Consider the following 12,614-nt stretch of genomic DNA (forward strand, 5'->3'; position numbering starts at 1 on the left):
TATATATTTTTTTAATGGACATGCATTCCGGTTGGGGCTGCCCTAGGCTTGATGATCACCCAAAAATTGTCTGGAACATTGAAGCTTGTTAAATTATAAAAAAAAACACAATATGATGATACCTACAAACAAAAACATGTATTTGTATTTCATAAAATACTGAGACATCTGAGACATCTACACATATTTACCAGACCTGTTGTATTATATAGTATAGATATAGACTTACCAAATTCATCACAAATGCTTTCATTTTCAATTAGGGTTGGGTGATCAAAGGTGTCCCGACAGTACAACATTTTTGTGTTCTTGTTCATGATTGCAATACCGCCAAGTGCTTGAACAAATTGGTCTGCCAATACAGATGAGGGCTTTTCCTGGATACGTTTCAGGATCGACCGATATCTACAGTATTGTGGATAACTTAGAACCATCACATTACTCTCTTCTTCATTTTCACCTGTGATTGAAGCAAAAACAAAAATCATGCACCCAATCAAAACAAATCAGCAAAGAACATGAAAGTATTAATACTTTTGTAAGGTAAATGATACAACTTTGATATAAAACAACTTTATGGAAAAGAAATTTGAATTCTATGGGTGGGTTGCGTTGTACTGAATTTCGTCTGCAAGAAAGATTAGATTGACCTGGCATTACATCAACTGTAAACTGCAGAGGGAAAGCAAACAGTATCACAAGTTTTCCAGAATCCAAAGACAAATTTGCTTAACCCCACGTTTATAATGAACATTGCAATTTAAAAACTAATCTAACCATGTCTTTATGGGCCCTGCTCTGTTCCCAAAAAGTTGTAAGCATATCATTGTCCAAAATGTATTTCCCTTTTCGCATACCAAGATATTTTGGACAACGCCCTGCTTACAACTTTTTGGGAAGAGTTTGGGGAAGGCCCTTTTCTATTACAGCATGACATGAATGGAAACATACACTGCATCTTATAGGGCTGAGAGTCCCCTATGGCATACTGCAAACACCTCTAGTAATTGTTATTAATTGCTTTTTGTTTTTTCTTACAAAATAGTATAAAATTGACTGTACTTATTTAAATAGGTTGTTAGTAATACTGGGCTGACAAAAAAAATAACAAAATAACCATTTACTTTTGGGTAGTTGATACTTACATTTGATCAAGTTATGGGTAAGTTATGGATGTATATATTCAAGACAGACCTTGACTAAAAGCATTGTGAATATTGCTGACTTGTTAAATGAAAGCGTGTTGAAATACCACAGAGCTGTTCCATGGAAACACATAATCTAACAGCAGGTATGTACTGAAACATCTTTAACATTTAATTGATCATTTCAGTGCCGGTCACCCTGGAGGTACAACTTTGAATTCCTATCATTCAAACATTCATCCACTAAGAAACCGATGGGATGTGTGATTCTGCTAGTGCGGAGAGACAGACTTTCTGAGAAATCTTTATAGGAAATGGCCATACTCTCTGTATTCCATTACCCTGGAGGCCCTTATTGGTCGATGGAGCCATTATCCAAACCGCCATTACAAAGAAAGACTGGATGTTAAAATGAAAAAATACAGTAGGATTGTTTGTATTATTTTATATTTTTTTCATTGCAGTATTTTGTAACGGATCATTAAAAGCTATCCATTTTGAGAACACACTGGGATGTGTACATTGTATCCTTTATCTGTGCAGTAAGCCATAGATACAACACCATACATCCTATTTACTAAGAAATCTGCATTGTAAATTAGCTGTAATCCTTGCAATCAGCGAACTTTGTGTAGACGTCATAATAAGGAAGCTGGTTGCGAATTACCCGTCATAAAAAATAAATAGAATTGTAAAAGGCACACATTAATCATCAGGTTCAATGTCTAATACTAATATTTTTCGAGCAGTTCACAAGGGAAAGGTATGAATAACAGTCTTGCTTCAAAGCAGGAAAAAAAAAATTGAAGTCATTTTTTTCCCCGCATCTTGGCAGTGCCATTTAATGTTTGAAGAGGTTGCAAAACATGGCTCATTCTTCAAAACAGAATGTTCTCTTTTTCCAGAATTCCTAGCAACAATCCAAAAATATTAAATAAAACATGACATAATCACCCTGTGAACTGTAGTGTTGGAGTGACATATATTTATATCCTCTCTGATCTAATAACAGTACAGAACGATATTTTGAAACTGTGCTAGTGCTTGTAGTATAATTAAAAACCCATTTCGGCAAGTCTTCTTTTCCTATAGACTAAATAATAAAAAAGGGGGAAATAGTAATTCAAATTATTTATTGCTTTACCAACATATGTTCCCCCCACACAAGAGTGGTAGAGAATAAGTGGACACATACGTGTGCCTTACCTCTAAGGCAAAATGTTAGTTGCCCCTGAGGTTATGATTCACATTGACTATCCCTATAATGATCATCTACCCCTTTCACTTTTAGCAGGGCATGATTACTTGGTTATTAGCATGTTAAATGACGCCAAAAACATCTGGCTACAAAGACATAGGCAAATTAGATATATTAATATGATAATCTCTCATCTACATGGCGTTAATGCAGAATTACACCAACATCCATCAAATCATAGAATAAGAGAATAAAACTCCCATAGTGTAAATAATGGATCATGTAAACATTTAAACATAAGCATTAGTCATTTATTACCTAACTAATTTGACCTACTTCTGGATTAAGAAAATCTATAAACAAACATGACTGTGCTCACATGAATACTGAGATACAAGTTGTGAAGCAGGTGGAAACGGGAGCTTCCAGCACTAGTCCTTCCTCTATAGCAGGGGCGTCCAACATGCGGCCCGCGGGCCAAATGCGGCCCGCGGGACCTCGAGGTGCGGCCCGCGTAAGATCGGCAGCCAGGGCAACCGATCTTACGCGAGCCGCACCTCAAGCCCTGCTACTTACTTGTGGGAGGGTCTTCTGGACTGCACACAGAGGAAGCGGAGTTCACGTGACATCCTACTTCCTCTGTGCTTTAGCAGAGAAGGCAGAGGGAGGCCGCGCCCCCTGCTGAAGTCTGTAAGCGGCATCGAGGAGCTGCCTTGCAGGTAAGGAGGTGGGGAGGGTGTTTGAATGAGTGTGTGTGATTGAGGGAATGAATCTGTGAATGAATGATTATATGAATAAATGAGTGTGTGTGTGTGTGTGATAGCATGGATGTGTAAGTGCTGGAACCTAGGCATGATGGGACTGTGATTGCTGTTAGCAATCACACTCCTATCATGCCAAGTCAGCCAGTACATGCTGAAACCTGGCCAGCTGCCCCCCTTGTGTATTGATGCTGCCAGCAGTATGGGGTCTGCACTTACAGCCACCCTGTACCAGCATGTACTGGCTGACTTGGCATGATAGGAGTGTGATTGCTAACAGCAATCACAGTCCCATAATGCCTAGGTTCCAGTATTTACTGGATGGATGTGTAAGTGCTGGAACCTAGGCATGATGGGACTGTGACTACTGTTAGCAATCACACTCCTATCATGCCAAGTCAGCCAGTACATGCTGAAACCTAGCTTGATGCCCCCCTTGTGTAGTGATGCTGCCAGCAGTATGGGGTCTGCACATCACTTACAGCCACCCTGTATCAGCATGTACTGGCTGACTTGGCATGATAGGAGTGTGATTGCTAACAGCAATCACAGTGAGCACAGTCCCATCATGCCTAGGTACCAGCATTTACTGGTTGCCTGGGTTGCCAGCATTTACTGGTTGCCAAGTCATATTGCTAATTTTGTCCAATTGTGTGTTACCTACTTTTATTAAAAATGTGAGCTTTTATTATTATTTTTAAAGGTGGGGGTCATTTTCGGTTTTGGCTAAGTGAACCCTGAATGTTTTGGTCCAGAATTTTCATTTTAGTTCATCCCTAGAATAAATCTAGGGAATCCTGAATTTGTAGTCGCAAAACTTTCTAGGCCCAGAAATCAGTGAGAGGAAGAGTAAAGGTTTTGTGTCATTTACTTTATTTTAATCTGCATATTTTATTAAAGGCCATATTTTCTCACAGTGAAAAATGAGTGCGGCCCTCGCACGTATACAATTCTGATGAAGTGGCCCACTGCAGAAAAAACTTGGACACCCCTGCTCTATAGAGTCAACAAACTTCTACTTAACTGTGTAGCAAATAGAGAATGGATACCACAACAGACATAGACAACAATGTTGTCTTTTCTATTGAACTACACAGCTTACTAAATTGAATTGCCAAAACCCACTTAAGTTTTCCACAGAGAGAAATTTATCTCTAGGCTAACCAAGCGAGTCGTTAGGGCACCATATTTTTTTTGGGAGGTTGTGGAAGGTGAAAGGGATCAGTCAAACCCAGGGGGTTCCTAGGTTTGTTTGTAATGTATACAGAATTCAAGGATGTCTTAAATTAAATTTGGGTCCAACATGGATGCCACTTAAATGTTGGCCCACAAGTGCCAACGCTAAATTGACATTTTCACTAAAGAGACTTTAAAATCTAAACACTCAACTTGTTTAACTACTAAGAATCAGCTTGCAGAGGTTAACCTACATTTATATGTTTCCAGATTGTAAGCTTGTTTAAGAAGGGGCCTCCTCACATTTTATTTCTGTAAATCCAGATTCCGATGATATATCTTGTTTGCCTACTGTACACTGCTACAGAATATGATGGTGCAATATAAATCATTACCGCTATGGCTAACAGTAATATTAATACACCAAGGATGGCTGTCAAAGGAGTATTTCAGTCTAAGGAGCCAAATGGTTAACTCGTAGAAGCTCAGCAGGACTTGAGGCTGTTTAGAGGACTCAGATAATTCATCATTCACCGAGCTAACTTCTGTCAATTGCTAGAACAACTGAACTAGCTACTTCAGTGACAATAACTTGTAGAGCATTTTATAATCCCAGTCATGCCCCTTTCAGAAATGGTATTTTAAAGACAAGGAATGGCTAGTTTTGACAGAAAAGATATAACAATCTTAATTATTTTGTTCCAAATATCATTGAATCATATACATTCTAAATACCCCTAAAACATACACTTGAAGTTTACTCAGTACTTTTTCTTCACATATTCAAATATTTACAGATTAACCTTTTCCAAAGGACCTTTGATTATACTTAAGGACCCAACCCATCCATTGCACACATTAGGTTTATTTTCACATACAGCCAGGACTTATTTAAACAAATATCCAAGCTGATGCAAGAAACTATTTTTTTTTAAAAGATTTATTCTCATAATTCCCTTAAGGTCGAAGAAAAACAGGTGTCCACATAGAACAAAAAAGGCAAAAAAGTAATTTTGTCATTTTTTTCCCCACTAATTACACCTTCTGCGGTGAAACCATTCAGCATAGCTTTCTGCAACACAGAGGTAATTAGACTAATACTAGTTTGTAGGGTATCTGAAAAATGGCCACAATTTCAGAGATTCCTATTTCTATTCAAATTAATACATGCATTAGCTAATTTGGCACAAAACCGGTTTTATAATACCTGAAACAAGGGTGACATTTGAAAAATAATCCCAAAATGCATTTAAATGCCAAACATATGTAATTTTTTAAATTTCAGTTGTGAAATTATTTTAGCTGCTCTCGACCATAATGTCAGCATCCTCCAAAAAAAAAATCCAGAATGTACTATTATGCAATTTATATTTCATAACATAGCCTTGCAATAAATATAGTTTTCAGTAATTAGGTCAACTATTATCCATCTATATTATCCTATATACAATATAAAACTTTTGATAGAAATATGTAAGGTGTGACTAAAGAGTTTATATCTTGCACCGTGTTACTGCTGGCTGTATATAAATAAAACATAATAATAATAATAATAATAATAATAATAATAATATTAACCCCTTAATGACAAAGCCCGTACATGCACGGGCTCAAAATGCATTGTTTTCAGTGGGTTTAGGGACCGTCCATTGTCATTAAGGGGTTAATAATAATTATAAACTATGAATAACCAGTGATAATATGAGCATATACCTGCCATTATTTTTTTCCCTTAAAAAAATATCAAAAAAGGGTAAAATAGACAAAAATGTATTGTAATAAATATCATCCTCACTACCTAGATCACCTTTTGATAGCGCATTCATTTTTTATGTTCCTCTACAAGATTAAATTTTAAAATGTTTGCCTCCACTTTAACACCAGAAAAAAATGAATGCTCTATTTGTTTAAAAAATATGGCCCCACAAAACTTACACATATGCCACGCGGCTATTTTGGAAAAATATTGTAAACATTTGAAAAAAAGTTTTAATAGCACAATGTACTTTTTAGACATTACATTTCAATCCACAAATACAAGGGTTTTATGAATCTAAATGGAAAAATTATGCAAGTTCTTTCCTGTACCTAATTACCACAGCTACAAAATCTGCCAAATATTTTGCCCTTTCGTTCCCTTAATCGTATTAGTGTGAATGCATCTGAATGCCAACAGAAACAAATATTTAATGATTTCAGCACAAAAAGATCCTTGAGATATATTAAAATTCTATTTAAACAATGCGTCTCCATCCTATTTCAAAAGAAATGTCCAGGTATTTGTAAGAACAAGAATTAATTTGCTTTGGTTGGGAAACTAAACGCCTCGTTCAAAGTGTTTAAGTAATATGATGTCAATACGAAGCTCTCGTGAAATGATTTATGTTGCCTTGAGTTAGTTTGTTGCATTAAACATTCCATTCTCTGACCTTTTTTAAGTGCCCGTAGCAACCAAGGAATAATAATTAAAAAAAAAATAAAAAAAACTGTAGCCAGCTGGCTGTAGTCCACTAAAAAAAAAATATCATAAAAAATAATATTTAAATAGGTATCCCACACAACTTGTTTTGGTGCACATTTCTAATATAATGCTTCATGTTACACACATAACAACAATGTATAAAAATAATAGCATATAGGTTATGAATGATAAGACATATACAACCACATCTGTTATTCACATTACCAGCATTAGAAAAGGACTTGAATAAAAAACATGAACAGCATTTCCCGGAATATAATTTTCTCTTTCAGTTTTGAGTGCTCTTACTCATCTTACTGTTACTCAATGATTTCCTGTTCTAATTAAAAAAAAAAAAAGAGCGCAAGACGGTAAAAAGGAAAATATGGTTGTTCTAAGAGGTGCGTGTTGTTTATTTAGTTGCAGTGGCTCAGAATCTTTACTCAACGCATCAAGATAATCAATTCTGTCCTGTAATAAAGAATAATATTCTCAGAGGGGCGGGTAATTGTTAATTCACGTAGGTTCCTGTTTCCAAAAAATTAAAGCCAAATGAATCAATGTGCTGCTAATGAGTCATTGCTATGCAAAACAGGCTTCTTGAATAAGCTAAATAAACAAATACATTGTTGTGTCTTATATTCCAAATGTTTCTTATAGTCTTAATTTAATTGTTGTGTGCCAGAGCATTTCGCGATCAATGCAATACACGCAAATTTAAAATAACCCTCTGCCACATTAATCATGTAAAGCTGAAATAATTCTATATCTCAGAAGTTTAATGAAAAATGCTACAAAATATACTATAATATGCTAGGGCGTACCACCAACAAAACATTGAAATGTGTACATTATAACTGAACTACTTAATTCAACTGAATTATTTAGCTTATTTACACAGCTCACTACCCAAGTGTTTTTATTTTTAAATCAACACTTCCAGATTCTGTGTCGACTCCTGAACAGATGACTGCAATATACTTCAGCTTGTATGTGTGACTGGCCTATATGTATGAAAACGCTTTATTTCATTGACCTATAAAGGAATCTGTGCTAAAAACAAAATTATATGGTTTCAATCTGTTTGCTTTATTTATACTTCTGACTCTCAAAAACCCTAAAAAAAAAAACGAGAAATTTGAGAACAAAACTCTCAGGCTAACACAACATAGTCTTACTGTTTCACTTTAATGTTTCAATAATGTTCTACAACATGGACACATATAAATAATCCTGCGTGCCTCCCAAAGGCCAAACATTTCCACTTAACATACTTTACTGTGCAAAGCATGGCGAAACATGATGAATTTCAAATTCTGAATATCACGAAAAGGTAATGCTTCATATGTTATATTTCGGGGGGGAATATTAAACATATGCGTAACAAATGCTCCATAAATTCAGAGTAACATTCTGTAAACATGGTACGATGATTACCCTCTTTACATCAACTGATGATCTGAATGTAAAAAACTGAGATATGAAATAAGGGAAGTTTGTTTGTATATATATATATATATATATATATATATATATATATATATATATATATATATATATATATATATATATATATATATATATATAATTCTCCAACAGGATAAGAATACAAAAACTGTATATATTCATTATAGATATTGTATTGTAAAATTCATTCTGTAGAATATGGGGTTTGCCAGGTTGATTATGTCAAATATTGTTCTACTTTATTATACATACAGTATATACACAAAGCCAAACACAAATTATGATGAGGTGGGGATACCTTCATCAGTTTATGACACTGACCACATCCAACTGCTCAACACTGAGTTTACAGGAGGTAAGCCAAATAATGGCATGGGAACTAGAGTTTAAGGAACTACAGCTTAAAATCTTCCAACAAAAAATTAAACTGGACACACCACAAGCCACCAAATGAAAACACTGAGTGACGTGAATTAGGCTAGAGCATTGTGCTGCTGTGGTTATTTTCAGAAATGGTTTGTACTGTAAGTCAGCTGGTACTGACACCCCCCCCCCCACACACACACTCTAGTATAAAGAATGTAGAAATTCACAGTGAAATCAGCAAACGAGAGGAAAAAACAAATAAATCTAAATGTCAAAAGTGTGCAATAAAGCCATATTTTCCTGGCTGTGTGCCAACGCTATAACTAGCCAGATGAATTTGGTACGGCGATGAACATTTAATATTACATTAAATAATCCCTCTAGGGCTCTAAAATTATTCTAGTCCTGTTGGAGAATGAGATGTGTTTACTTAACTTTACTTTCCTGTTAGATTTTGCTGAACTGAAACATATCATCAGGAGTATTTTTTGGTATTGCTCTGGAAATACGCTGGATGAGCACATATACAATGAATTAAAAAAAAGAAAATAAATGATTGTTTTCAGAGAGGGTGACGATAAAATTTGATAGGGAAATGAAAGATTACAGTTTAAGTGGCTTCAACGATCAGTAAAAGAACTCTAGCAGCCATGTTAACCTAATGGAAATATTTCACCTAAGCAGTGTTTTTATATTGTGAGAGCATAAAAAGATGCAATGCCGTAGATTGAAAGCCATCTTATGCATTGGTTTGCTATAGTCTGTTAATTCTAGTTTTGTCATAACACTTGAATATATATACACTGTAAGAACTGTTGCGTAAATTGTTGGCGCTATATAAATAAAAGATAATATTTAAAATGTATTTTAAAACTTTCTATTCATCCTTTTATAACAAAACTTTGCTGTTCCTGCATGCACATTATCTCAATACAAGTGATTATATTGTATATTGTTACAGTCAACACTTTTTGACAAATATCATTTATTTATGAAATAAAAAAATATGCAATAATGGGTGTGTTTTATTCTTGCAGTATCCCAATGTTAAAAAACTGGAGACCCTTTTCCAACTTTGTTATTTTTTTTTACAGAACGTGCCGCCATCTTGCGAGTGGCAAAATCACTCGCAGTGGCGGTTGTGACCAGTCTCTGCATCGGTCACAGCGCATCCTGGGGTGAGTGTTCGATGTTGCTGAATACCTCGTTATCGAGGCATTTCAGCGACACCATTAATTGATCGCCTCCTAAACTCTTTTAAAACGGGCGTCCGCCCGCCATACAGTGTATGGCAGATGTTGACGCCTCGGGGAGTGGCTTCACATTGTGGCATTACAGCAACACTGTTTAAGTGAAGAAAGTGATCATAGATGACTGTCTAAGCTTGTTTAATGAAATGACGTGCCAGGCACGTCATTGGCCGTCACCTGACCGTTTTTGCGTGACGTGCCTGGCCCGTCAGTGGACATTAAGGGGTTAACTGTATGACTCACTGTAAAAGTATTGCAAGTCTTGTTCAGCCAAAAAGTGAACATGTTGATATAATACCGTTACCAAAAATGGAATGATATTTTTTTCAAAAAATAGATAAAGCCTTCACTTCTAGAAATTACAATAAATTACATTTAGAATGTCAACTGAAACGTATTACTTTGTCTTCAACATATGTCAGAAATCTTAAGTCCCCTCCTCTTACCATTATAAATAATTAAATAGTAAAGACAGTTTGGTCTGATTCGATGACGTAGCTTGTCTCTGCATATCAATGTCACGCCAAAGCCAGCAATATAATTGCATGTTAAGTATATTTACTTCCTGATCCTTTGGAATCCTCTTTATCTACTTTAATGAAATAAATCATTATCAAAGATAAAAATGTTAAAATAAACCTGTAAATTTTCATAACAGAAACAATCCATTAAGAAATTGCTTAAATTTAAATTTTTAATGTGAATATATATTTTTTTTAAATCCCACCTTGTCCAATCCATTCTTAAATTTAGACCATAACACAACATTACTATAAGAGTAATCTTTCTACATTTCCAGCAAGATAATTGCCAGTGATTTTTATTGAACACATGCCAGAAAAGTGATATGCTTTATTGACATATGAAGAGCTTTTAAGCACGCTATAGATCGCCCACAACCCACACAAACAATGGAGGAGAATGATGAAACATATTTTTAACGTGCATTTAAAATTAGGGTCAAATAATCTAATGGGATAGCAAAGGTTACAATACAAATATCGATGGATGATTTATGGTTTTCAGTGTACTCTGCTGTGACTCTCAAGACATAAAATCTTGAAACCAGGCAGGGCTGTCCCTGGTTGGGTGCAGAATCCAAGGCGTCTTGACTTTTACGGGGCCCACATTAGCGAACACATCACATAATCGCTGAGAATGTGAGAACTCGTCGTTTGCTTACTGCGATTTACCAACAACAAAATGTTTACGACACGGCGGTTATGCACAGGTGGGAGTGGGGGGGGGGCATTCCAATCTATATAAAAGACGGCCCAGCTCTTTTAGGGTCTTCACCTTTCTTTGACTGAACCTTTGTAATAGGTTAACATTCAGTAGACATGTATAAGAAGAACCCAACTTGGTTCTATGTTAAATGCAGCAGAAATTGTCCCAAAATAAATATTTCAAAATATTAGTTAAAATAGATGTTAAAATTAAAGCATCTAAAGCATGCATGTTTAACTTTAACACTGCATATTAAAAGTACTTTCTCATTAGTACCAGTTTTTTTTTTTGTCTACTCCAGTGTATTATGCTAGAGGATCAAAAATGTTATCACTGTAGAGGCCAATTCTGCAAACAGTTTGAGGAATATCCATCATAGTTTAGAAAGTGTCCCTCAGGTTAACCCTTTATGTTTATCTTATCCTATACTGTATGAAATAAGATATATTCCAAACTGTTGGTACAACATTTCACACGTATTGAATGAAGTGTACATATAAAAGAGAAACATTTACAAAATAGTTTTAATTTTAAAAACATCTATTTTAACTAATACTTTGAAATATTTCTTTCGGGATAATTTCTGCTGTAAACAGGCAGATAATGTCCCAGGCATGATGGAGCATGTGTTATGTGTTCGAGCACAAGTAAGTGCGATTTAATTATACCTTTCCATATCTCAAGAAAAGTAATCATTCTTACACAGCATGCCCTATTTCCAATTTACCGCAGTAACTTATAATCTGTAGATTTAACATGTTAGAACCTCCACTCAGCAGTATTACAAAAGCTCAAAATTTAGGTCAAAAACAATTGTCCTGGTTTGTTTTGAAAATCTAAAGTTCTTTTTTTTTTCTCTGTGGGAATATGAGTTTTCACACAGCTTCCTGCTGTAAGAATCTGGATTTAAATTTCATCATCATCACATAGTGGAAATCCAATTGTAGTTGAGTAGTAGTAGCTGAGTAAACTGCTAAAAGTTCACTTTTTTTTAAAGCTGTGTATTTCATAGAAAAATGTATAATTAAATATGAACAACATCATGGAGATAGATATATGCATAGGCACACAGGCCATGAAAAAGAGAGTAGTTGTCTAAGTGGTCCCCCCAGCCCCTATCAAACAGAAGAAAAAAAATAACAAATATATAGGAAAATTCACAAATTAATACTCAGTATTGGTGTATCAATTCATAATATATTATCATACATCTATAGATGTGGTTGCCAGACTAACAAGGTGCTAATACTATTGACCCAAATTACTTATCAGTCTGGATGCAATTAGACGCATGATTGAAAAAATTAGAAGCATAATTGAAAAAGAAAAAAAAAACAAATATTTCTCATCCCAAAGGGAATACATTGTCCAAAGAAACCTAACAAATAAACTAATTAAATACCCATGAATATGAGTTTAATTCAAGAAAAAGTAAATTTCAACCAACGCACATACATACAGTAGATCAGGTAAATTAATCAGACTTATCTTCAAAAATTCAGTCTAAAAGTCCATAAGTATACAATACCTGATCCTTCTCAGGTCCAAAAATCACTTCCCTAA

The 12,614-nt window shown here is 35.0% G+C and overlaps 1 protein-coding gene across 1 annotated transcript in view; it reads right to left on the reverse strand.

Annotated features, from left to right (window-relative positions):
- ARID5B (AT-rich interaction domain 5B) overlaps nucleotides 1-12,614 on the reverse strand; it is a 127,717-nt gene that overhangs the window by 70,231 nt on the left and 44,872 nt on the right. The window contains exon 4 of the mRNA XM_053451208.1: nucleotides 230-460. Coding sequence (XP_053307183.1) covers nucleotides 230-460 — 231 coding nt within the window. The remainder of the gene's footprint in view (nucleotides 1-229; nucleotides 461-12,614) is intronic.

This window comes from Spea bombifrons, chromosome 11 (genome assembly GCF_027358695.1).
Source record: "Spea bombifrons isolate aSpeBom1 chromosome 11, aSpeBom1.2.pri, whole genome shotgun sequence".
Lineage (NCBI taxonomy): Eukaryota > Metazoa > Chordata > Amphibia > Anura > Pelobatidae > Spea > Spea bombifrons.